General features: G+C 43.9%; 4 protein-coding genes across 4 annotated transcripts; all 4 read right to left on the reverse strand.

Moving 5' to 3' along the window:
- Nucleotides 1–495: 495 nt before the first annotated feature.
- On the reverse strand, nucleotides 496–11,746 carry atp7b (ATPase copper transporting beta). The gene is made up of 22 exons (XM_037266725.1): nucleotides 11,522–11,746; nucleotides 9,749–10,481; nucleotides 8,851–9,066; nucleotides 8,632–8,795; nucleotides 8,408–8,569; nucleotides 8,275–8,348; nucleotides 8,009–8,192; nucleotides 7,436–7,669; nucleotides 7,117–7,208; nucleotides 6,897–7,024; nucleotides 6,665–6,819; nucleotides 6,389–6,523; nucleotides 5,539–5,733; nucleotides 5,292–5,474; nucleotides 5,047–5,221; nucleotides 4,836–4,976; nucleotides 4,632–4,774; nucleotides 4,367–4,570; nucleotides 4,184–4,301; nucleotides 4,004–4,106; nucleotides 3,791–3,945; nucleotides 496–721 (listed from the first exon to the last, which is right to left on the reverse strand). Exons 1-22 carry the CDS (start codon nucleotides 11,624–11,626, stop codon nucleotides 690–692), a joined length of 3,831 nt encoding a protein of 1,276 aa, XP_037122620.1. The 5' UTR covers nucleotides 11,627–11,746; the 3' UTR covers nucleotides 496–689.
- Nucleotides 11,747–12,265: 519 nt separating this feature from the next.
- On the reverse strand, nucleotides 12,266–15,510 carry eed (embryonic ectoderm development). The gene is made up of 12 exons (XM_037267583.1): nucleotides 15,356–15,510; nucleotides 14,699–14,851; nucleotides 14,508–14,600; nucleotides 14,202–14,267; nucleotides 13,976–14,101; nucleotides 13,832–13,913; nucleotides 13,674–13,765; nucleotides 13,468–13,601; nucleotides 13,291–13,396; nucleotides 13,071–13,229; nucleotides 12,791–12,864; nucleotides 12,266–12,704 (listed from the first exon to the last, which is right to left on the reverse strand). Exons 1-12 carry the CDS (start codon nucleotides 15,473–15,475, stop codon nucleotides 12,578–12,580), a joined length of 1,332 nt encoding a protein of 443 aa, XP_037123478.1. The 5' UTR covers nucleotides 15,476–15,510; the 3' UTR covers nucleotides 12,266–12,577.
- A 153-nt stretch (nucleotides 15,511–15,663) lies between these two features.
- pwp2h (PWP2 small subunit processome component) lies at nucleotides 15,664–20,917 on the reverse strand. The gene is made up of 21 exons (XM_037266965.1): nucleotides 20,764–20,917; nucleotides 20,484–20,596; nucleotides 20,322–20,416; nucleotides 20,145–20,244; nucleotides 19,925–20,068; nucleotides 19,724–19,859; nucleotides 19,399–19,640; nucleotides 19,179–19,322; nucleotides 19,033–19,103; nucleotides 18,828–18,964; nucleotides 18,603–18,751; nucleotides 18,379–18,526; nucleotides 18,150–18,300; nucleotides 17,462–17,642; nucleotides 17,242–17,389; nucleotides 17,065–17,173; nucleotides 16,919–16,984; nucleotides 16,625–16,843; nucleotides 16,398–16,548; nucleotides 16,247–16,321; nucleotides 15,664–15,937 (listed from the first exon to the last, which is right to left on the reverse strand). The coding sequence occupies exons 1-21, from the start codon at nucleotides 20,779–20,781 to the stop codon at nucleotides 15,745–15,747; spliced, it is 2,790 nt and encodes a 929-aa protein (XP_037122860.1). The 5' UTR covers nucleotides 20,782–20,917; the 3' UTR covers nucleotides 15,664–15,744.
- Nucleotides 20,918–21,391: 474 nt separating this feature from the next.
- On the reverse strand, nucleotides 21,392–23,721 carry pjvk (pejvakin). Its single transcript, XM_037267966.1, has 6 exons — nucleotides 23,452–23,721; nucleotides 23,183–23,378; nucleotides 22,793–22,934; nucleotides 21,956–22,073; nucleotides 21,751–21,894; nucleotides 21,392–21,693 (listed from the first exon to the last, which is right to left on the reverse strand). The coding sequence occupies exons 1-6, from the start codon at nucleotides 23,663–23,665 to the stop codon at nucleotides 21,392–21,394; spliced, it is 1,116 nt and encodes a 371-aa protein (XP_037123861.1). The 5' UTR covers nucleotides 23,666–23,721.
- Between the last annotated feature and the right edge of the window lie 411 nt (nucleotides 23,722–24,132).

Raw genomic sequence — 24,132 nt, forward strand, 5'->3', positions numbered from 1 at the left:
CGCCAAAGCAGTGGTCCTTGAGTTGCTTCTTGATTATAATGGTAGAAACTTGGACAAAAGCAGTTGAAAAGCTCTGGTCTAAAAGTCTATTTGCTTCTCTTCCAAGAAAATCAGATTTTTGTGTCGTCTGTTATGTAAATGACTCAAGGTTGCCGTCTGCTTCAACAAGATTAAGATGTTCAATGTTCAAAACAATTTTAAGCTCGACAACATCCACGAGTTCATGTTGTTCTTTTAGATTTGAACAGTGAAATAAACCAAAATTGCAAATGATCACGTTTCCTTCTATTGATGGGAACAAATAATATCTGGCCAAGACAGTGGCAACTGTCTTTTACATTTTATACTTATTCATCGCCACAAATCAAAAATAATGACAACACTTGTCCTCTGCTGCACTTGGGGCAATAAATTGTTGGAAAATTCCAAATTAGTTTCATCCCATTGACAAATTAAATCCATAAATCGAAGCAGACTGTACGAGGCTTCCTATAGTAAGGAAGTAAACTATATAGCGCTTTTTACAGACCATGTGCTTCACATGATAATAAAAATAAAATTAAAAAATGACAAATACAAATGCAAGCTACTATTTTGTAACACTTATTGAAGACCTTTTTTTCCCCCAATTCATCATGTGACCAAGGAGTTGGTTCTATTTTATGTAATGCATTTCTCTGACCTTGCTCTCAGCACAGCACCTCCACCTCGAGTCTCCGTCCTAGGGTTGAAAAGTGAAATGACAATAATTATTTGAAAATGGGTTGAGTTCAGAAAGGTCAGAAAATCACAAATTGCTATATTAAAAAGCCAGCTATGAGAATGGAAGGAAAGTTTGTGACTGAGATTTATATTGGAGACCAACTATAAGCTCAAGTTGTGCATGAGCCCATCAAGCTAGCAAGCTACTAAATATGCAACTCTACTAAAATAAGGTCAATATAAATATACAAAAATAAAAAATCCTCATAAATCATCACGTAGCAACCCACCACTTCTGAAGTGATGACCTACAGCGATATTGAAAAAATGTCAAACAGACAAAATACACCAAGCATGAATTATATTATACTAACATTTCTGAAAAGTCGATTATTGGAAGTTGACTTCATTTCCCAAATGACTGTAAGGCAATAAAAACTTCATCTCTTCACATGAGCCCAAGTTCTGGAGTTCCTGAATGTTTATTTTACTACTCATAATTTCCCTTCATAATGCATAATTCTTTCTTTGTGTCTTTCCTCCATTTGCTGCAATCGAGTAATCCCTCTTGGAACTTGCAATCAGCCACCTTTTTCCAGTTGGCTCATTAGTGCTGATTGGGCGTGAAAGCAAAAAACACTTCACATCTCCTGGACATCTGGACAGACAAATTCGATTCTTCTTCACTGGTTCAGACTTAGGCTTCATCCTTCGCACAACTGAAATTTATTGCAGAAGTTTTGTTGGCGCTTTGGTGGGCATTGTTGTCATGCAATAAAACAACATGGCTGTGACTTGAGGGAGCCTCTCTCTCTCTCTCGCTCTCGCGCTCGCTCTCTCACAAAAATAAGTGCCACTCAAATTTTGGACATGTGCTGTCACGACTAGGAATACATCAACATCCACGACAAAGATAAATACAAGGAGTTGGTAAAGTAAAATAATAAATAAATAAATAAATAAAACATGTACTACACACAGTCTGATGACATTTGGATTTTTGTGTCTCAACAGACAGCACCATTTTTTATTATTAGTTTTTTTTAAATGGAGTTTTTTGTTTCTCAACGAGTGGCCCATGGTGTAATCGCAAAGGTCTGTGAAAATAAAATATCTTTTTAAAAAGCTTCTATGACATTTATAAAAATAAGATTATTTTATTCAAATGTGACCGAGACTTTTATCTACCTAAACATTGGACCAAAGTTTTGACACACGTACAATTTTCACGCTCGGAAAATACAGCTCAAGATTCTCGTCACGTTTTAACATTCCAAAAAATTGCCGACGCATTATTATGAATTATGTTCACGTCTCTCAAGCTTTTGTGCTACCGAGTTAAGTTGCCAGAGAAAATAAATATCCATACGCACAAACATACCAGTCTGTCTCCAAGCTGGTCCACCACCCCCAAAAAGTTTGAGAGCCACTGGAATAACAAATAGATAATGTCTACATTTTTTGGAGTTGCTGTTGTTTAACTTTGCTTTGCGATTTATCTCCTGGATTTGTTGCGTAACAGCAACAGCGCCGTTAGCCATCGTGCTCACTGGCCGGCTGCATGGAGAGGTCATTTATCAAAAGCTGATGCAGCTTTTTAAATTGCCCAGCAACAAAGAGCTGGCCTACACAAATCTACAAAAGCACAAAACGTCCTCTGCAGAACCAAAGGTTCAAATCTACCTAAGTACTTATAATCTAGTCTTCCCCGCTGCTCCCCCGGTCAGACCATGCCGTCTGGAGTGCAGCCAAAAAATGTCCACGCGGGGGGCTTTTCTCAGCTTTGAGAATATCTCAGAAAACTGCCACTGGGAGATTCATTCAAAAGCAAAAGGACGCCATGTCCTTATATGTCTTCTTGTCAACAGATACATAATCACCGGTATTAGATTTCCGCCTGACTCATCAATGCTTTGATATTTTTATGCTAAAAAGACCTTGTGGGCTCCTCAAAAGTCAAAGGTGCACCGAGAGGGAGATTGACAAATCCGCCTGTAAGAAAACAAAATAAACACGATTGCAACATCTCGGTGTCGCTCGAAGGACGTGCTAGGCCTTTGCGCCGTGTGATCATCAACAGCTTGTTTGGAGGCCCTTTTGTTATTCTGGGGTTGCATTGATTGCTAAAGGCTACTGCAGAGGATTACTTTTGGACTCAATAGTCTAATTTGTCCTAAGTGACAACACGTTGCCAAGAAGAATCTCCAGGGTGCTGCTGGGGTGCATTTAGACTAAGAAATAATGATGACATGAATCAATTCATTTGTGCTTTAAGACTCAAATCTCAGTGCTCTGGAGGAATCAGAAATCTATCTAGTATATATATATATATATGTATATATACTATTTTTTCTATATTTTTTAAATATAGAAAAAATATTTTATAATTTTTTTATAAGAAAATATATATTTTTAAATATATAATTTTTTTAAATATATTTTAAAATGGACTTATTTAGATCTGTTGGATTTCACCCTCAAGCAAGCCCTAAATAAGAGATGCAAGTACAGCGCATGCATGCTTCCTTAGTTGACACCTACACGAGGATAGCTCCACACCATTCATTTTATTGATAGGCTCTTACACTGATGATAGAAAATAAATGTGTCATATTTATATACTGCACCGTATACAGTATCTACACACTCAGGGTTTTTACAGTAAGGTGCTTGGAGCGTTGACTAAAGATGATGTTGCGGAATCAGTCAACAGTGGCATGATTCCAATTACATCTGCAAAATACTCTCAATAAATCTTTGGCTCTTCTGCATTTTATCATCAACCAGTAAAGAGTGAAACAAAAAAAAATAAAAAACAGTAGCTGCTAAACATTGCCCACATTGTTTTGAACAGATTCATACAATTGTCAGTTGTGATTCCTCCTATTTTCCATTTATCTATTTTTCCACCGCTAATAAGGTGAAAATAAATAATAAATGCAACCCGACATTCTTTCAGGATCAAGTCAGACACGCTAGCATGCTCCACCGTTCCGCTATTCCACCCGACTGCTCTCACCGACGCACCACATCACACAATCTTACTTGGAAAAGATTTATTTACATAAATATTATAAAACTAGTGTACCATTGGTGTTGTGCTCTTCCCAGGTTTCAGTGGAAGGACCCGGACTGCGCCGGTGGCCTTCTAGTCTCGGGAACGTGCTGATCTGCGAAGACTGAAGACTCCGCATCAGGCCTCTTGCTCTGACCTCATACGCTTCCACTGATGTTTTTTTGTATCTGCCCAAAACATCTCATCAGTGCTTCAGGAAATCACACACACTCATCGTGGACTCACAATCTGAGCAGCAAAGATGACAGCACCACGGAAAGGGACGAGGTGGCCATTGCGGCCGAGCCCATCCAGGGTTGGAGCACCAGACCGAGCGGCATGAACATGCCTGCGGTGAGCAGACGAGATGGCCCAAGCTCCTCGTAAGTCAAGACTGAGAAAAACATTTGCCGATCATATACTCGCCTGCAGCAACGGGTATTCCGACGAAGTTGTAGATAACGGCAAAGAAAAAATTTATCCGGATCCTCCGCACGGTCTTCTTGGATAGCTCGATACTGGCCACCACATCCAGGAGATCGTTCTACGGAACAAACACGTCAACGCTCGGCACGGTCGGGAACAAACCGCACGCGAGACGTCACCCACTCTGATGAGAACGATATCGGCCGCTTCGATGGCCACGTCGGTGCCCGTGCCGATGGCGATGCCGACGTCGGCGCGCGCCAGGGCGGGCGAATCGTTAACGCCGTCGCCCACCATGGCCACACGCAAGCCTTGCTCCTGGAGCTCCTGTACTTTGGCCACCTTGTGCGAAGGCAGCACCTCCGCAAACACCTTCCTGATCCCCACCTAGCGCCGACCGACAGGTGAGCGAGGAGGCGGGGCTTGAACGCTGACTACCTTTTTGCACCTGTGCGGCGATGGCTTTGGCTGTGCGTCTGTTGTCCCCCGTTATCATGACCACCTGGATGCCCATGCTTTTGAGGGTGTGCACCGCCAAGGCTGACTCCGCCTTCACCGTGTCGGCAACGGCGATCATGGCGCACAGCGCGCCTGCATAGAACACCTTGATGACGATAGTTCGCTATCCTGACGATTAGCGCGTTCCTCTCACCGTCTATGGCCACCAAGATAGACGTCTGCCCCTTTGTCTCATGGCTGGACATGGCGGCGTCCACGTCCGCTCCGACATGGTGGCCGTTCCTCCTCATCCACTCTCTGTTCCCGATCAGGACAGAGTAACACAAAACCTCACCTGGATCCGAGAAGACTGATTATATTCTGTCGTAAATCAACCGAGCCATCGGACCTGAAAGATGACACACCTGCATTTGAAATGTCCGCTGGACCGCTTTCATCTGTGGTTGCCCCCGGCAACAGGAATCGCTCTTCACTCTGCGGCGGCAGCAGGTGGTCCACATTGGAGACCCGGCAACTGATCCCGCAGCCGGGCACTGCTTGAAAGTCTTGACAGTAACCCAGAACATCTGCACCCAGCTCCTGTATGCGACAACCACGAGCACCGCTTGATCTTGACTGAAGAAAAGTAAGAGAAGGTGCCACAGCTCACCTCTTTGCAATGCTTGGTGACGGCGATGCCCAGTGGGTGCTCACTGCTGGCTTCTGCCGTCCCCACGATTGCCAAGATCTTCCTCAGAGGCATGCGGGCCATCTCCCATAGCACCAACACACGCGTCACCCTGGGCACGCCGTTAGTGATGGTGCCCGTCTTATCGAACATCACCACATTGATCTGAAGCGGAAGCGACGGTCACGGAAGCTGCTTGGAGTGCGGCGTGCGGACGGATGGGCTTTGCCTTGTGGGCCATCTCCAGCGGTTCGCCTCCTTTGATGAGGATCCCGTTCTGCGCTCCTACCCCGGTGCCCACCATTACCGCTGTGGGGGTGGCCAGCCCCAGGGAACAGGGGCACGCAATGGAAAGAACAGTGATGGATGCCTGGAAGGCAAAACGGATGACGACTTCTGCTTTGGATATGTCGGTGTTGTAAGCCTGTGAAGAACACAGCCCGTCAAGATCGACGGCAAAAGAACTCAAATTTTACAGAGGTTTTTTTATTTAGTTTTTTTTAATTAAAGTTTTTTTTATTAGAAGTATAAATTAAAAAAAATAAATTAAAAAAACCTCTCTGTACACACATATCGACGGCAAAAGAACTCAAATTGTGCAGAGGTTTTTTTTATTTAATTAAAAAAAAAATCTTTATTATATATATAAATTTAAAGAAATAAATTTAAAAAAACTCTCTGTACAAACACCTCTCAGCGGCAAAAGAACTCAAATTGTGCAGTTTTTTTATTTAAATTGTTTATTTATTTATTTTATTATATATATATAAAATAATATAAATATATTTTATTCATCGCTCATTTTATTTTATTTATTATTTATTATTTATGGTTTGTGCCTTCTTGTTTTTGTTTTGTGTCGCCTACTTGTATGTCTCGTCACCGTGGGATGGAGGAAACGGAATTTCGGTTTCTTTGTGTGTCTTGACATATGAAGGGATTGACAATAAAGCTGACTTTGACTTTGACTTTGATAAACATATAAATAAAAAATAAATAAATAAATAAAACCTCTGCACACACACTTTTTTTTTTTATTATATACCACAGCGCATGAATATGATGGCCGACACACCTACCGGGAAATTCTCCCTCACAATGTCAAAGTTGACAAAGCCGACGGCAAGCCACGCCACAAGAGTGAGCAGAGACACCAAGATGATAAAGGGAACAAAATATCCGCTAAGTCGGTCAGCAAACTGCTGGATGGGAGCCTGCCGGAAGCCGAGAGTAAATGAGCGACACATTAAACAACACACTGGAACAAGGCGGCTTGAGCAATAATAAGTTAGCACTCGTTACCGCCTAACGTTATGACTGATGGACATCTAAAAATTGTCTAAACATTGACCGACCTTAGATGTTTGGGCTTCTTCCACCAGTTTGACAATTTGTGACAGCGTTGTGTCTGCACCGACGTGGGTGGCCTCCACAAGAAGAGCGCCGTGAGCGTTGATGGAACCTGCAATCACCGGGCTGCCCACCTTCTTACTTACCGGCATTGGCTCACCTAATGGAGGTGTGAAGAACATGCAATTTTTATCTCGTGACAAGGGCACCAACTTATTATCTCTATGAATAAATGACCTGTGATTAAAGACTCATCTGCCATGGAGTTTCCTTCAATCACCTTCCCATCCACGGGGAACTTCCCTCCTGGAGCTACCTTGACGACATCGCCACGTTGCACCAGCTCCACCAGCACCTGCTCCTCACTTATCGAGAGTAAAGCGAACTAATGTAACCGAGCTCCTGTTCCATTTTTTAAATCCATGAATCAATTAACTTGAATTTATTGATGTCGCACCTGATGATGGAGTGGTCAGGCCCCATGGTGACCACAGTGGCATCGGTGGCTTGGAGGGACATCAACTTGGCTAAAGCTGCTGAGGTTTTGCTCTAATTGTCAACAAACAACAAATGCGTTGTCATGGGGATGCTCCATGTGACTGGTAGATTATTTATTTGAATTAATTTTGAAACAATTAATAAATAAATATAAAAAATATATATTATGCGCCATGTGACTGGTAGATTATTTATAAATAAATAAATATAAAACCTGTTTGATTAGCTCAAAAGGTTTTACTATCTGTTGGCAAAATGTCCGTATGTCCGTTTCCTACCTTGGCAAGATGCTCCAGCCATCGGCCCAGCGCAATGAACACAAAGAGCATCGGCGGCGTGTCAAAAAAGGTGACTGGGCTCTGACCGGCTCGCTCCGCCATGGCCACGACGAGTACCACGCAAGAGTAGACGTAAGCGATGGTGGTGGCCAGCACAATAAGGACGTCCATGTTGGCCGTGCCGTGTTTCAAAGAGCGATACGCTTGGATGTAGAAGTAGCGGCCTCCGAAGACCTGCCGTGGAACCAGACCCAGAAAATCGTGGCGGTTCGAAAAAGACTTCAAGATGAAGACCAGCAAAGTTTTTTGCACAAATTATTACCACCTCATAAAATCCACCATAATGACCAACAATAAAATATAATAGCAGGCCTATGTAGTTATTAAATCAAGCATCTAATTGAAATGTAATCTACTTGAACAATATGCATAGTTTAATATTAACAATGCATATATATATTTTTTTTTTTTCAAGAAAAAAATGATTCAAGTAAAATGTGGTGCAAATTAACTCGTTCACTCCCATTGACTGCTATAGACGTCAAACAGAAATTTTAACTGGTTACATTGTACCTGGACTGGTGTACACAGCAGGAAGAAGGTTAGATTCAGGACTGAGAGGCCAGGCAGCAGGCTTTGCTCCTCCGGCATGGTGCCTCCATGCTGCTGGTGCTGGCTGTCCATCACCATCATGTAGATCATGAGGCCCATGACGGGCAGGCCGAACAGCAGGCTGAGAAGGAAGGAGGTTTTCCACCTGCAGAAAACCCACACACGTTATTTTGCCCAAAAATGACCTCATTCCGTTTGCGGGGACCAAAAGCTGATGAGATACTTGCTGTCGAATTTCTTCTGTGTGGTCAAGATTGCTTTTATAGCCCGCCTTCTTCAGAGTGGCCTCAAAGCCGAGATTCTGGAACGAGAAACCACCTTTAAGATATAACCAACAAGATGACCGAGAAAGAATTCCACCTGAATGATGTTGATGATATCTCGAGCTCCTAGCTCATCCGGGTCAAACTGGATGTTTGCCGTTTTTGTTGCCAAGGCTACGGAAACGCCAACGATCCCTTTGGTTGCGCTGAGCTTCGACTCAATATGGTGGGTGCACGACGCACACGTCATTCCCGTTATCTGGAAGCGGAGGGGAGGAGCGCTAACGATAAAAGTTCTCTTCTTGTTTGAAATCCACTCACGGTGAGATCCAATTTCCCGTGCGCCACGGCGTTGTCCTCGATGGTCTTGGCGCCAAAACCCAAGTCCTCTATGAGCTGAGCCACGGCGGGGGCGTCTATCGCGTTCGGGTCGTATTTCACTTCCGCTTTTCCGGCCATCAGTGACACCAAAACTGAGATGATCCCTGGAGGTCAAAGGTCATATGAGCTAATTTCCTTTTTCTACACGGCACAACTCACCTCGGTGTTTCAGTAGGTTCCTTTCAATGTTGGCCACACACGAGGCGCAGGTCATTCCCTTCACGCTGATGAAGCACTTTTGCTCTTTGGTGCCCGTCGACTGCTGTGCGGATGTGGAATGGCATCCGGTGCCGTTGCTTAATTCTGTTTTACAAGACCGGTCCGACAGCTCGGGGACTTCACGGCTAACGGTCGCTTGGTGAGTCTGGGTTGGTTCTGATAAGCAAAATGATGATCATGGAAGAAGACTTCATCTTCAGGTTTAAAAGTTCAACATCAATCATCTTTTATGAATGCCAGATTTAAGTTGGAAAAAGCAATAAAATGGTTTTAAAACTGTTGAACCTCGCTGTCGTTAATTTCACTTTTTTGGCAAGCTGCTGCTGACGTTAATCCTAGAAGAAAGACCCCCACAAGAGCCCTTCACGTTAGACTGGAGAGGGCACATGGCTGCTTGGTTTCCATGGTAGCCGACGTGAGGCGAACATGGCCATGACATTCAATGCATTTTGTCTTGCCTTGAATGCAGACGTGGTTCATAATAGTCAATCTAGTTTGATGTCTCGTGGGCTGGACCAGTAAAGAAGTTCTATAAATATAATATAATATAATAAACCATAATATAATAAACCATAATATAATATAATAAATATAATATATTATATAATAATATAATAATATAATATAATATAATATATGATATAATATAATTTGATATAATATAATATAATAAACCATAATATAATATAATAAACCATAATATAATATAATTTGATATAATATAATATAATAATATAATAAACCATAATATAATATAATATAATATAATTTGATATAATATAATATAATATAAATATATTTTCATTTGATCATTTCCACTATTTGTCTGTGCACCTACCTCGGAGTGATGCGTCAAAGCCCATTTCCTCGATAGCTAGCCTAAACTGCTCCGGTCCGGTCAGGCCTGGGTCAAAGGTGATTGCTCCCTTTTCTTCTTTGAGTGAGACCTCTATGGAGCGGACCCCCGTCATCTGAGAGATCCTCCCGTCTATGGACTGCACGCAGGAGTTGCAGGTCATTCCTCCTATCCAGACAGTCACGGTTTGGCTTCCATCACTCTGCCAGTGGCTGATGGCTGCAGATGGATCATCAGCCAGTAAAGTTGCTCCAAATCCCATCTCCTCAATCTTGTCCCTCAGTTCCTGCGGCGTGACGTGAAGCGGTTGGAATGCAACCAGCGCCGCGCCTTCTTCGAGCGATACCCGAACGTGAGAAACCCCACGCAGGGCGGTGACGTGCCGCTCGATGGATTCCACGCAGGACTGGCAACGCATGCCGTCCACGCCGATCCACACCCCCGACTCCACGTGGAAGCCCATCCGGCGTAGCTCCTGGGCGATCTCTGCGGCTGTGATCACGGAGCTCGAGTAGTCCACCTTGGTGAGCCGGCTCGGGGAAACCGAGCTAACGGCCAGTACGCCGCTCAGCCTGGAGATCCTCCTCTCCACCACGGCATGGAGCGGGTGCTCCGGGGCCAGGCCCAGAAGCTTAAAAGTTTCTGTGGAGGTTCTGAGTGGAGGGCAGAGCTCGCTTTGACTGCCATACTCATAAGCCAAGTTGTCAAGACCTCGCTGCAAAGATGACACAAGTACGTTAGAGTATCATCCATTCAGCCAACCCGAGTGTAAATGTTTTCAAAACCAGGTTAAAAACTTTTCCCTCACATTTTTGTTTGAAGGCTTCTATTGATTTTTTTATAATCATTTATTTTCTTCTCATAATTTCAGTTTTTTTTTTTTTCACTTTGACTTGATCCTTATTATTTTAACTTAACACTAGCACCACTTGAATGTACGACTTTGAGCCACTTTACCCGCATTTCCCGTAACTGCTAATTTGACATCAGTGGTCTAACAGCCCTCCCTTAAAAAAAAAAAGTGTGCTGACTTAACCCCAAAAAAAAAAAAACTATTAAACCACAAGACCGGTGAATCACATGATTTATAATGTGACTCTGCTTAAAGTCAGCCAGTGTCACCTCAAATAGCTCTAATTGCGTTGACTTGCTGCTGGGCTCCATTACATTTGCACTGAACCATCAAAAGCTGCAAAGTGTCTTTTTGTGCTTTGCAAGTTGAATGACAAACACTCCTGTTCAATAGGACTCTTCCTGTCCAAAGTGCATCTCCGACTGGAGTAAACAAAGCAAATTCACATTTGCAATAGATATTTTGGTGTCTTTGCTGCAGCTGTGAAGTGTGTGACAAATTAGTGCACACACGCGCATATGCACGATTCATTCATTCATTCATTCGTTCGTTCATTCATTCATTCATTCATTCGTTCATATGCCCACTTAGAATATAACTTATTGATCACAAAAATACACATTGGAAATTCTGTCTTTCACTCGTGTTTAGTGTGCGTAATGTTTAGGGTGTGACGTCACGAAAGGTTTTCCATTGACTCAAGCGTGCATTTTCTTGTGATGTTTTTGTCAACACAACATTGTTTCGCAAACAATCGGACAACAACACAAAGACTAAAAATGACTTTCTATTTGACTTTTTGTCTTTTCTACTCCATTCCGTAATACGGATAGAACGGAAGTGTGCAAAATTATGGTCGTTTGTTTGGCAGCAGAGAAGAATGCGTGGATCGGGAGGCCTACCTGCACCTGTTGGTCCGAAGCGTGCACGCGCTCCTTCTCGACCATGCACATGTGGTCGGCGGACCCATCTCTGGATAGACTTTTGGGCGACTTGGAGGCGAACATGTCCCACTTGTTCTGGCGTAGCGGCCCGGTGCCGTGTCTTTATTTGTCAACGAGAGAGGGCAAAAGTCCGCAGTCGTGATGGCGCGAGTAAGCAAGCGAGCGTCGAGCTGCGGCGGTGCTGATAAGAGCGACAATCGGGGTTCAACATCCTCAAGGGTGACTTCGGCGACATCTTTGGCAAACTGGTTGTATCCTGTCAAAACAGAGGCGGCAAAAAAAAAAAAAAACAATAGGATTAATTTGTGGGATTACAAAATTATTAAATCATTAAAATCATCGGGCTCCGACTGTTTAAGCTTTTATTTTGAAATTGCCCGTCGCAGCGCGTTACCGGTGATCTCACCGACTGCAGTAAAGAGCTAAGAGATACTTAAACCAACCTGAAAACTAAAAATAAATAAATAATTTATTCATCTCATCTTCAGTAAACTAACATACCATGCATCTCCTAATCTGATGTGATTCTATTACTTTTTAATGGTGGATGATTAATGGATAATCTGTTTTCAAAGGGATCAAAACGAACGACTTCAGAAAAATAACTTGTTCTGATAGGTTACCCGATAAATCTAATTGCCGCAATGAGCCATTTTCAACGAGTCCCACCACTGCCAAACCAATTCAACCAAATGAAGCAAGTTGTGTATAAAAATAATTTTATTCAAGTCCAAATACAGTACACTCAAATCCAACAACTCTACAGAGTAAAATGAAAAGGTTTTTACCGGAATACGTTTGACGCCTCCTAATGATTCCGGAAATGACCGAGGAACCAATTGGACACTTGGACTGCGCAAAGTGTCCTAAGTTTAAATGTACTCTATTTGAACATGACGTCAACAAAACAGGAAAATTTAAAACATCACATAGAAATGGAAGAAAATGTTTACAGTTGATATAAGAAAGGCAAAGAACAACTAAAAAGGAGCCGTTGAATTGGCTGGGAAGAGTTCAGCGTTGTCGGTCCCAGCGCCAGATGGAGGCGTCGTCGCACACGGCGATCAAAATGCTGCTGTCGCGGCTGAAGCTGGTTTGACGAATGGCCGATGTGCATTTGGGGAGCGTGAGTGTGGTGGACCTGGAAAGCAGAAATCAGGACAATATTGAATATTTTAAATGCAAAATTGCCCTTTTTTTTTTTTTTAATTGGTCCATTCAACTCACTTGGCTTTGTGTGGATCCTCCACTTCCAAGTCCCAAACGTAGAGCTTACCCACCTGATTACCTAAGGCCAACATCTAACAACCACAAGGTCATAAATGAATGGTGCAAAAAAAACAAAAAAAAAACACTTAGCTTAATGCTAACAAACAATGCAAAAGGCCATAGACAGGCTAATGAATAGCAGCAGCGTCCACCGGTGAAGCAAAACAGGTAGACATAATTCACTCACAGGCATGTATTCTTTATCCTCTGTAAAAATAAAAACAAAAGAGTGCTTCACCTTCTGCCAAAAGTCCATTGAGAAGCGCATATACCAGATGTCACACTGGCTGTAATCGAAGCGTCCGAGAATGGTGACGTTTGATTCGTTGGGTTTGATGCGATCGATGTCGTCCTCCATTTTTCCAGGTTTCCAACACACGATGGCATTTTCGCACGACTACAAGACACACGAGAGCGGGTGAGCGCGACGCGACTCATCCGCGTTGATGAGTTTGTACCTTCGAAAGAATGAGGTCGCCGAGCCACCGCACGCAGTCCACGTAGTTTCTGTGGATGTCTCGTGTGGAGAAGTCAGGAAAGTGGATTTTCTGTGACACAAAAGGCCTAAAAAGAGAAAAAAAACTGAAGAAAACAAAAAGCATGCAATGTTTTTTTTTTTCATCTTCTGGCGTTACCTGTTGGTCTTTGAAGGGTTGTATTCATAGGATCCACGGATGGCCTTCTGCATTCTCTCCGAGTTAATTCGCCAAAGTTTGAGGGAGTGGTCCATCCCGCATGACATTATTTTTTCACCCAAGAGATCAAAATCCTGCAGCGGGATTTAAAAAAATAAAATAAAAATGAGTTTATGGTTACTATTGTGTGAGACCATGAAACGTACAGCACTCAGGACTTCATCTCGGTGACCTTCTACTCCTCCAAATATGGCCACTAACGTGTCTGTTTGGATGTTCCACAGACGAAGGGCGTGGTCTGCAGACACGCATAAAAGAAATTGAAATTTTACATTCGTACAGCGCTTTGTTCATCAAACCGTACCTTTGCTGACCGACAAGAGAAGATTTGGGTCCCTCGGGTGAAATTTCAGCTCGTTAATTGCGTTCCCGTGACCGACGTAGTGCTGAGCAAAACAACACAAATGTTTTACCAACTTGTGTCTTTTCCAGCTAAAAGAAAGCCAACCTTGATGCACTGCATTGTGATGTGGTTGATAATACGGATGATTCCCCGCGAGCCGGCAACAGCCAGCAGGGGGTGACTGGTGTTGGTGTCGTAGGTCCAGGCGCACGTGTAGAAGTTCTCATCTGCCTTTGCATGACTTCAGTCAAGAAAATCTGAACTGGTGAGGCGATACATAAACGCAAATTGATACCCCGCACGATGGCGAGGAGGAGGCCGGCAAGGATACGTCGGCGTCGACGTACGACTGCAGGAGTCGGATTTCTCCTTGAGAGTGACATTCATAAAGAGTAACCTGGAGAAGAGACGGACGGCATCGGTTAAGCAAAGTCAAGTAACCAAGTACAGTGAACCCCTGCACATTCATGGCTTGGAATTAGCGAATACACTTTTTGCGTTTTACTGGTTCTATTGGTCAGTCCAAATCAGATGATGAAAAGTCCAGTTCAATATTCAAGATTCTCGATTAGCATGGGTGAAGGGATTCACTGTACTGTTTATCGGTCATCTTTTCAAACGAGAACTGCTCGGTCACCCTGTTGCTTCCGACTGTGGCGAACACCAAAGGGTCTCCCTCCTTACTGTGCCAGTTGAACTGGACTCCAAAGAGAGGCTGGCCATGGTCTTCCTGCAAGAATTATTCAAGTTAAATTGACTAAACTGCATATAGGCGTCGAAAAAGACGCGTTTAGGAATCGGCAAATGAATTTGAGCGTATGATCTCACCCGCAAGCTGTTGACGCACTTAAAAGAGTATCTGCACTTCTTGGATTTCCATTTGCCCTTGCCCCAGCTCTTCCTACCTGGGGCATTGGAGGTGTTGGTGGGCGTGTCAGGGCGTTCTGCATTGGTGCCACTTTCAACACTGACAGCATCATCCTAAAAAAATAAAATAGCATTCAACATAAAGTACTTGAACTAAAACGGGGAGATATGACCTGGGATAAAACTGCACTGGAAATGCCCAATGACTACTGACGTTACATTCAAATCAGTCAAGTTCAATGATTTATAAATCTAATAACAGGGTGTTTGTTAGCTTTTCTTCTAAGCACTGACTCCTGTATTAACTTATGCTAAGTGCTACAGCTACCATCGATGTTAATTTGATTAACAATAGAAACAGAACAGACGTCAGAAAAAGTCCCTCAAGGTCAACACGCACGCAACCCATTTTGTTTTTTGATACATTTGTGTGAGACAAAATAAGTAAACTCAGTTAAAGTTCCAGTTAATTTGCTGTTTATTAGTTGAGAAAGGAAGGAGTCAAGCTAGTAGGTTTTTATGCTCGGCTACTTTAGCACAAGGGTGCTAACTTGGCTTACTGCTAACACGATTAAAAGTCACACCTGTGGAGAATCGGCATAACAGTTGAGCACTTACGTTCTCATCCCCTGACAAATCCGGGTTGCTGTTCTCATCACTGCTTAGCTTGTGTTTCTTGAGCGGCACTTCTTTTCCCGCTTGAGACGGGGACTCAGACATGTTCTTATTTTCCCTCATGTTGCTGCAACTCCGCCTTTTCCGTTCGGCGGACTCAGTCGCCGCAAGGGCTGCTGGGAGATGTAGTTTGATTGCAACTCGGCAAATGACCACTCAATAAAAAAAAAAAAATCAGATAATAAATTGAATTTAACACTTCATCCATATAAAATATTGCGTGCAAATCATTTAGCAAAAGACAACTTTCCTTTATATGTATATACATATGAAATATTTATTTTAAAAAAAGAAATGAAAAAGATTTAACAATTGTGTCCGTGATATAAAGTCTACAGTATCATCTCTTCATCATCAAAACAGGCTTGTCTCATCTCCTGTTCATCATCATCATCATCATCATCAGCAGCAGCATCATCATCACCCTGGCTGTTGTTCTCCTCCTCTTGCCCCAATGGCCTCTTGATGCCACTTTGCTTGGACAGGGCAATAGCATAGCGAATATTGTACATGTTGAAGTCACACCTGAATAGAACAATTAAAGACAAATCAGAATTAGTTTCAAACTTTCCAATCCATTTTTATAATTCATACTTATAGTTCCTCTTAGAGAGCAGAACGGACTATCAAAAGCATATAAATGAATCATCACATCAACAGTTGGCCCTGTAAAATTTGAATTGCGTTTTCAGAGCAAATTTTTAACCCAAAAAAAAAAAATTTGCAAGAAAGGTGATGTGAACACACTTGATTAGCTTTAGAAAGAAAGAAGAAAAAAAAAGAAAAACAATATTGTAAGCGATCCGGTCGACAAATGATAATGATGCAACGTACAGTTTGGTCAGGTTGTCCCGGTGTGTCTGGATGCTCTTCTGCAAAGCGTGCAGTGTGGGCAATATAGCTCCTGACCTGCACACCAAACATGACCGTGAGCTCCAATGCTGCACTCAACGTACATTCAACTCGAGCGTGAGCAGGATCAAACCTGTTCTTGAGTTTTTGCCCATGCAGCATGAGCAGGCTCTGAGCCCAAGTCATGTAGAACTGCAAATGGCCCGACTTCTCCAAGCACGTTGCCACAAAATCCAGCAACTTCTCCACATAAACGTCAGGGAGTGTGCCACAAACAACCGAAACTGGAAAAGAAAACATTGCAAACGTTCTTTGTCACATTGCAGATGGAACTCGACACCATCACAACCGTTCGCTCACTCTGCTGGTGCGGCACGGTCTCCAGCACTTCCTGTTTGAGTGCCTTCTCATTGAGTCGGAATGCCAGAACGATGGCGGCCGCCCACTCCTGATGCCGCAGCTGATTGCGAACGCTGGCCGGCGTTACGTCCAGGTCAAGGTCATAGGGGTCAAAGACCAAAGTTGCGTCCAGGGAGTAGATGAGCAGGCCCTCGGTGGTTGTGGCTGCCCAGCTGCGCCCTGAGAACCAAAGTCAAAGCCTCGATTTGTTTTGATTCCCTTCAGGCACCACAAATGGATTCTTCTATCGCATACCCGTTGGAGAGAAGTGCAATGAGCTGACTCGGATCTCTGGCTTGAAATGTCGGGAGCTCATATCACCTTGAGGGGGGGGAGGGCAGACACAATTTTCTCTCAACAATGTGTCCTGATAAATGACATAATCAAAGGTGAGCTCTTACCCTTCCTCACTCCAGGGAGACTAATGTTGACCCCATCTTTGTCGCCGTCTCCCTCGTCCACCAGAGCCAGGCTGCCGAACTCCGTCATCTTACGTCGGTCCAGGAACTCCTGAAAGCAGAACCCGCCCCTCCGTCAAACACCGGCGTTGCCATTCCGGCAAATGTTCGCTGTCAGACCTCCATGGCGTCAAAGGACAAGTTGCAGGAGATCTCAAATTTCTTCAACAGCATCTGTGCGTTGACGTTGTAGATGCAGACAAACTTGGACTGGCCGCCGCAAAGGATGGACTCGCCGTCAGCAGAGTAACACAGAGATGTGAAGCACCTGGAAGCAGCGCGAGTGAAATTTGAGCATCCGGCGGGGCGAGTGAAGACGGGATGCGGTGGAGCCACTCACTTGGTCTTGGACAAATGCTTGGCGGTGACTTTATCGGTGTCCTTGCGGCCCGTCTCCAGGTCGTGACGTCCCGCCACAGAGCCGACCTGCGTCGCCGTGTCGGGGTTCCAGAAGGAGATTTCTCCATTCAGCGTGGACACTGCCAACTCATGGCCATCGGGGCGGTAAGCCACCGACAAAGCTAAGTGACAAAACAAAAAAAAACAAGGATGTAAATAATAAAGGTCCAAGTTGGTCACTTGTCAGTTTCATTTAGATCATATATTAATTTTTGGACAAAGGTGGGGAGTTCGTGTTATTTTAATTTTGGAAAGAGCCGGCTTCATTTAATGGCTTGCCACTCACTGAATGGTGCAATTTCGATTTTTTTAAAAATGTTATCATTCTCTGCCAACTGTTGAAAAGAATTTCATTTTAATTGAATTGGAGGCTCCCTCTGCTGGCTGTCAGAAAGACTGCATTATTAGAAACCAAGTGGAGAAAAATGGTGGTACTTGGAATACATGTTAAAAAAAAAAAAAATTTTTTCAATATGACTTTTGGAACAAACTAAATTCGAATCTGCAACGTGACAAGACGTTCCATTTTTAAAATGAGCTGCCCGGTTGTCTCAATAATGGCCACCGCCAATTTCAAAGTGTGGTCAAATCAAACAAAAGTGAGCGTTACATGAATGCTAACGGTTTACCGTCAGTGGTGAGGTGAAGCGTCTCCTTCACTTGCCAGCTGTTCATCATGTCCCACAATCGGACGGTCCGATCCCAGGAGGCACTGGCGAGGATGGACTGAACCGGACTGAAGGACAAGCAGCTAACGGGACCCTGGTGGCCACCTAAAATCTGTCCAACCACCGCAGTTAAATAGCATTCTTTTATATTTCCATGGTGTTAGGAGAAGCTGAAAGTAGGGAAGCGCACCTCCAGGAGTCTTCCGGTCTGCATGGACCACAGGAAAATCTCAAAGGAATCCTGAGCCCCGGCGCTCACCAGCTCGCCACTGACATCGACCGCAAGGGAAGAGAACTGCGCCGGGCGAGGCGACGTGAACGTGCGGAAGTTTCGGTACCTGAAGCGGAATAAATGCGAGTCGTGCGTACGGCTCGGACCTCAGGTTTCGTTTGCGGTGTCTGACGCCGGACTACCTGTGAAGGTCAAAGGCTCTGACGGTCCCGTCCAAAGAGGCGCTCACCACGACGAAGCCACTGGAGGTGAAGGCCACCTTAGAGACGCTGCTGGTGTGCTCCGTGAAGGTGACGAAGCAGAGGCAGGTGTTGGTGTTCCAAACTTTAACCTAGTGGGAAAAAAAAAAGAAACCACCATGAAAGCATGTTGCCGACGAGCTCGGTCACAGGACTTTTTGCCCTCACTTTGCCATCGTCTCCTCCCGTGACGACGTACTGTCCGTCTGGCGAGTAAGCCAGCGACGCCATGTTGTTAAAGTGACCCTGCTGTTTGAAGACGTACGATTCGCTCTGCCACTCCCACACCAGAAGCTGACCCATCCCTGGAACGACAAGCGCGCTTAAACGCCAGCTGATAGTCACAGTGTCGCAAGATGGACTCCTTTCTCACCCGAGCAGCCAAAGGCAATCCAGTCGCCGGAGTAGTTCAGAGCCACCGAAGCAATTCTCTGGTTTGATATACTAAAAGGAGAAACGCCATGATTGAGTTTAAAATGTCCACTGGCAGTTTTTTCTTAAGTATCTCTCGTCTCTGACCTGAGGGAGTGGATGAGGTTAAACTCGGGAAGTTCATGCAGGTGGAAGATTCCCGAGGCGAAACCCGTGACCAGGATGTGCGTGGCTTTATGGTAGGCGGCTGCCGTCAGTTTGGTAAAGTCATTCTCTTTGTTGAAAAAGTGCCTATAAGGGAAGAGGTCGAGACATTTAGGAAACTCAGGCGACGTGACAGGTCAGCAAATTTGAAGATCCGCCTTACTTGCTCATATGCTGGAATCGGACCTTCTTGGTTTTCTCGTTACTTTTGGACGTTTCAGCTTTTCCTCTGATGACTTCTCCCTCTCTCTCTTCCTCCTCGTCATCGTCCTCCTCCTCGTCGTCCTCGTCTTGCCCCCGTCTCGGCATCTTCGGTTTTTCGGGTTTGTTCTTCAAAACGAGGGAGTCCAGCTCGGTGTCGCTTTCCCAGATACACAGAACCCCATCCTGGCTCACTGTGTACAGCTGCGGACCCGTGTTATTGCGCAATATTATCACCAGCTTTTGATTTATTGGGCAAAAAAAATAAAAGCAACTCAAAGACTCACATCCAGACTGTCTTTCTCAAAGAAACATCCCACAATGACGTCTTTGTGTCCGCCCAGTGAGCAATAAATGAGGTTTGTCCAACGCTCTGCGCCAAACACCCACGTGGACATGTCCTTGCTGCCCACCACAAAACACCTGACAAAAAAAATACATACGCTTTAGCAAAACAAGCCCGGTGTGCTTTCGGGTTTTTCACTTACTTGGAGTCGTCCGTCCAGTCGATGCAAGTTGTTTCGTCATAGGGACCGTAGTAACTTTTGTCTAACACAAAGGCGTTAAATTCCTGCTGCTTGCCAGGAGCATGGTACATCAATGCCACATTCTCCTTAGTGACAACAAACTTCCTGTTATACACAAAAAATAAAAGTTAAGTCAGTATTAAAAGGTTAAAGTGGTCGTACATTCATCAAACATATTTACCTGCCGTCAGGTGAGAAGGAGATGCTGTTGACAGGTTTGTGAAAATGGAAATGATGAAGAATAGCACGTGTGATGAGACTAACCAGCAATGCTGCACCATCTGTGAAAAAATACAGATTCTTTTTAGTTTTAAGTATCACACGTTTTATTTTTGGGGGTAAAAATTTGTGCTCTGACCTTCATCCACCACGATTGCCAAGTTCCCTTTCGGCGAGATTCCCACGCATGTGATGTTCTTATCAGTGGAGACTGGTAAAGTCTCAGATGTGTTGCTGAAGCACAGACGTGTTAATTCCCGTTTCAATGTTTTATAAATGGCACATCCTTGACAATACTTACTTTTTGAGGTCAAAGATGGAGATTCTGTTTCCAACTGGACTGATTACAGCATTGCCATCCTTGGAGAAACTCAGATTCCCTTGACGGTAGACAGCTCCGAGTAGATTCGAAAACTTGATGAAAAATGAATTTTGTTTACACACTCAAAATGTTCAAGCATGTTTTTTTGGGAATAGAGAAACTTTTGATTTTATTGGGTACCGAATTATGTTAACAGCACCGTACGTGACCACATTTGATTAGACTTCTATTTATTGCCAAGAAAAAGCTCATCACTGACCTTATAAGCGAACTTCATTCTGCTCGCGATTCCGTAAACGGACTATAATGTAAAATCACTATAATTCCGTATAAATCTTACGAAATGGTTGAATGATAGCACACATGTTCATCCAGCGCCGCTCGCACGTGTTTACGTTGTGTTGACACTTAGCACTTCCGGCTGAAGTTGAGTCAAAGTATTGAGCGTGCGCCATCTGGCGGCAAGGATGACTAACACTCAGTCAAACTAAAATTGCAGCAAAAATAATCAAACGCCTTATTGAAAGTGTCGCCATTTATTGCAGCACAATAACATGTTTCTAAGAATTCCGTTCCTTTATTTTATTCTTTTTAAACTCGATGTGCATATTTTGGGGCATGTGCACGAGTTTATGTTTGTATATGTGTGCATTTTTATCCTATGTGAGTAGTTGGATGTATCTACACATTATAACGTCATTTTATGCTAAAATCCTTCAGAAATTTAAAAGAGATTTGTAAAACATTACAATCATCTTGCTAGTCAGTAAAAGTCAGTTCCCAGTATAGTAAGTAATGATACTTACCTACTTTCCACCATTGTCAACAATTACTTTTATTTTTGGAGCAACAGGAATATTTAATTGTAAAAACAAAAAACAACTTCATCACTTAAGAGTTTTGTGCCAAAGGTCAAAACAAGGCACAACATGCAGCCGTACATATTTATGCCCAGCAAATGAGCATTCCAAACAACCATAGACCGTTTCCCTTTTTTGATTGCCCATGCCGCATAGTGCACACGGCCCCTTGGCGATATTGTGTTTGAGAAGGTTGACACGCGTGTGGGAGCTTTGCCTCAGGTAGGTTGAGGAGACGTCGGTCATGCTGGCGGCTTTCTCGTAGTAGTCCGTCATCGTGTCGTCCATAAAGTTATCGGAGTGACTCAGCTCTTCCAGTATTCTGTCATCTGCAAGTACACTGTTAAGACCCAGCGGAAGGACGGATGAGGCGGCCATGACTGTACCTGCTCTGAAGGGGTTCCCGTAGATGATGCCTGACAAGAAACGGCGCAGTCGACCCATTGAGAAGTGACCGATGAAGCCGCCCAGCTGCTCACTAATTTGCTCTTGTTCGAATCCCCCTCGAGATCCCGGGGCAACGCAGATATCTGATCCAAATGAGCATGGAGATTGTCAGTAATTTACTGGAAGATTGATTGACCTTCTTACCGAGCCGCCCGTCCAGTCGAACAAAGAGCTCGCAGATGCTGAAGGCGATGGTGGTGTGAGCCGGGATGACAATGGCCTTATCTCGGCCTCTTGGGTTCCTGCCATCGTCGATCTGAAACTGCAGTGAAAAAGACGAATAATTGATTTTTGTTCATCTGCATGCTGTCCTTGAAAAATATATATAAATAAATATAAAATAAATAAATATAATATATATATAAATATAAAAAAAAATATATAAGGTGGATAAACTGACCTGAAATCAAATTATTTGTGGATGTTAAGTCAGACTGACAGCGATTATTCTTTTCCAATACAGTGATCCCTCGCTACTTCGCGTTTTGTTTATCGCGGCTTCACTACATCGCGGATTTTTCTTCCAAATTAAAAAAACATTTAAAAGTCAAAATAAAACTTCTAAATTGAGGAAACATGTGTCTCACCTTTAGAACAATGTAGTATTGCTCCAAATGTTCGTTTACATTCCTTTAGAAGTCAGTTTTCACGTGTTAGCACGATCGCGAATTAGCATCTTTCCGCTAACTCGTTAGCCTGCCCAGTACTTCTTGTTGGTGACCGTACTTCGTGGATTTCACTTATCGCGGGTGGTTTTTGGAACCAATTATCCGCGCTAAACTACGGATTACTGTACTGGTACAAATCTACACTAGTGATGTGCAGGCGCCCTCTAGTGGTACGTATACAAATCACTGAATTAAATATTCAAACTGCACTAGTTCAATATTTTCAAACCATTTTTGAGATGGTAGGATGAGACAAACCGGTCTAAGCTGTCTTTGTTTTTAAATGCAAATTGTTTTCTGAATTTGTGTTTACCCTCATGGTGGTCCCCCTCATGCCGGCGTGGACCGTCAGCGAGCACTGGCGAGTGGTGCGTATGCTCTCCATGACCACACACAGGACGCTCCATCTGCTCTCCCTGCATTGGCGGACCAGGCAGTGTTCCACCTCCACTTTCCTGTCATGCAAAGGTTTAGTTTTGGTTGTGCATCAAACATGGCCGCTCGAGTGTAGAATAACACGATCATTTATTCAGGGAAGCCTTCTTCTCATATTCCCTCAGTCACAAAAAGGTCAGACGGCACACTAGCTATGGTCTTATCTTCAGTTCAGGTGAGAAAAGGACAAGGTGTTCTTTTTTGGCTGAGCTATCGTATGTCAGAAGAACAATAAGAAAGATTTTTGGATCTGCACGATGTGATTGACCTGGAGTTGAGTTCCCGCAGCAACGTGGGCACTTCCACCTCGTGTTTGGTCACGATACCGAAGGAAGCTTTGACGGCCACCGAGTCGGAGCCGCTGACGTTAAAGCCCACGTCGTTGATGAGGTGGTTTCCAAGGCGACCGTTGAGGGCTACGTCCGATTTATCCTCGTAGTTGAGCAGCTGATAAGAGGATACACCTGAAAAAAGTAAGACCACTTTATTGATTCGATTACGACATCTTGAAACTTTGGAGCTCCTCACTAGGTGTACCTGCTGTGATCTCCTTCTCCCCGACCAGGATGTCCTTGAGGGAGAACGCAGTGGCGGCGTATTTGTTCTTCTTCTTCCAGAAACGTCTCTTTCTCTTCCTGGTGACAAGACTGAGAGGCTGATAGCGGTCGGCCTCGCTCAGACTCGGGACGGGGACCAACCTTCCGGTGTCGCCCACCTGCTTGACAAAGTTCTTGGTGGCGGCTGCAAACATCTCAAATGGAGGAGCGGTAGGTCTGACTAGCCCTGCGTGCTCATCCCAGCGTGTCTCTTCTCACGCTGGCTGTTCAATAATGCAGAGTTTGTAAGGTAATAGGTGAGCTCACAAGGCGGAAACTTCCTGTCACATGACCCATGAAAAAAGCAGATTGGAAGTCCAAATGTACCGTATTTTCCGCACTATAAGGCGCACCGGATTATAAGGCGCACCTTCAATGAATGGCCCATTTTAAAACTTTGTTCATATATAAGGCGCATAGAATAAATAACTCAACGTTGCTCAAACGTTAATGCAATCACAATATAGTAACACGAGAAATAGTGAAAACAATATATCAAGAACTCAACATTGCTCAAACGTTAATATCACACAACACACAAAATAAACACGTAAAGCTTACTTTAATAAATTAGTCCTCATCCACGAATCCATATTGGTGCATATATAAAGCGCACCGGCTT

This window comes from Syngnathus acus, chromosome 2 (genome assembly GCF_901709675.1).
Source record: "Syngnathus acus chromosome 2, fSynAcu1.2, whole genome shotgun sequence".
NCBI classification, from domain to species: domain Eukaryota; kingdom Metazoa; phylum Chordata; class Actinopteri; order Syngnathiformes; family Syngnathidae; genus Syngnathus; species Syngnathus acus.

Coding starts and splice junctions, on each gene's coding strand:
- atp7b (XM_037266725.1), bottom strand. CDS start 11,626: ATGTTCGCCTCCAAGTCGCCCAAAAGTCTATCCAGAGATGGGTCCGCC. Junction 7,025..7,116: donor CCTGACCACTCCATCATCAG/GTGCGACATCAA, acceptor ACTCTCGATAAG/TGAGGAGCAGGTGCTGGTGG. Junction 5,475..5,538: donor CGCTGGAGATGGCCCACAAG/GCAAAGCCCATC, acceptor CTTCCGCTTCAG/ATCAATGTGGTGATGTTCGA.
- eed (XM_037267583.1), bottom strand. CDS start 15,475: ATGAGGGAAAATAAGAACATGTCTGAGTCCCCGTCTCAAGCGGGAAAA. Junction 13,914..13,975: donor TCACAATGCAGTGCATCAAG/GTTGGCTTTCTT, acceptor TGTTTTGCTCAG/CACTACGTCGGTCACGGGAA. Junction 13,230..13,290: donor GCGACCTCATTCTTTCGAAG/GTACAAACTCAT, acceptor TGTGTCTTGTAG/TCGTGCGAAAATGCCATCGT.
- pwp2h (XM_037266965.1), bottom strand. Junction 20,417..20,483: donor TCCATCTTTGACCTCAAAAA/GTAAGTATTGTC, acceptor TCTGTGCTTCAG/CAACACATCTGAGACTTTAC. Junction 18,965..19,032: donor GATTGCCTTTGGCTGCTCGG/GTGAGAAAGGAG, acceptor TTGTCGTTCCAG/GGATGGGTCAGCTTCTGGTG.
- pjvk (XM_037267966.1), bottom strand. CDS start 23,665: ATGTTTGCAGCCGCCACCAAGAACTTTGTCAAGCAGGTGGGCGACACC. Junction 22,935..23,182: donor CTGCGGGAACTCAACTCCAG/GTCAATCACATC, acceptor TTTGCATGACAG/GAAAGTGGAGGTGGAACACT. Junction 22,074..22,792: donor TGAGGGGGACCACCATGAGG/GTAAACACAAAT, acceptor TTTTCACTGCAG/TTTCAGATCGACGATGGCAG.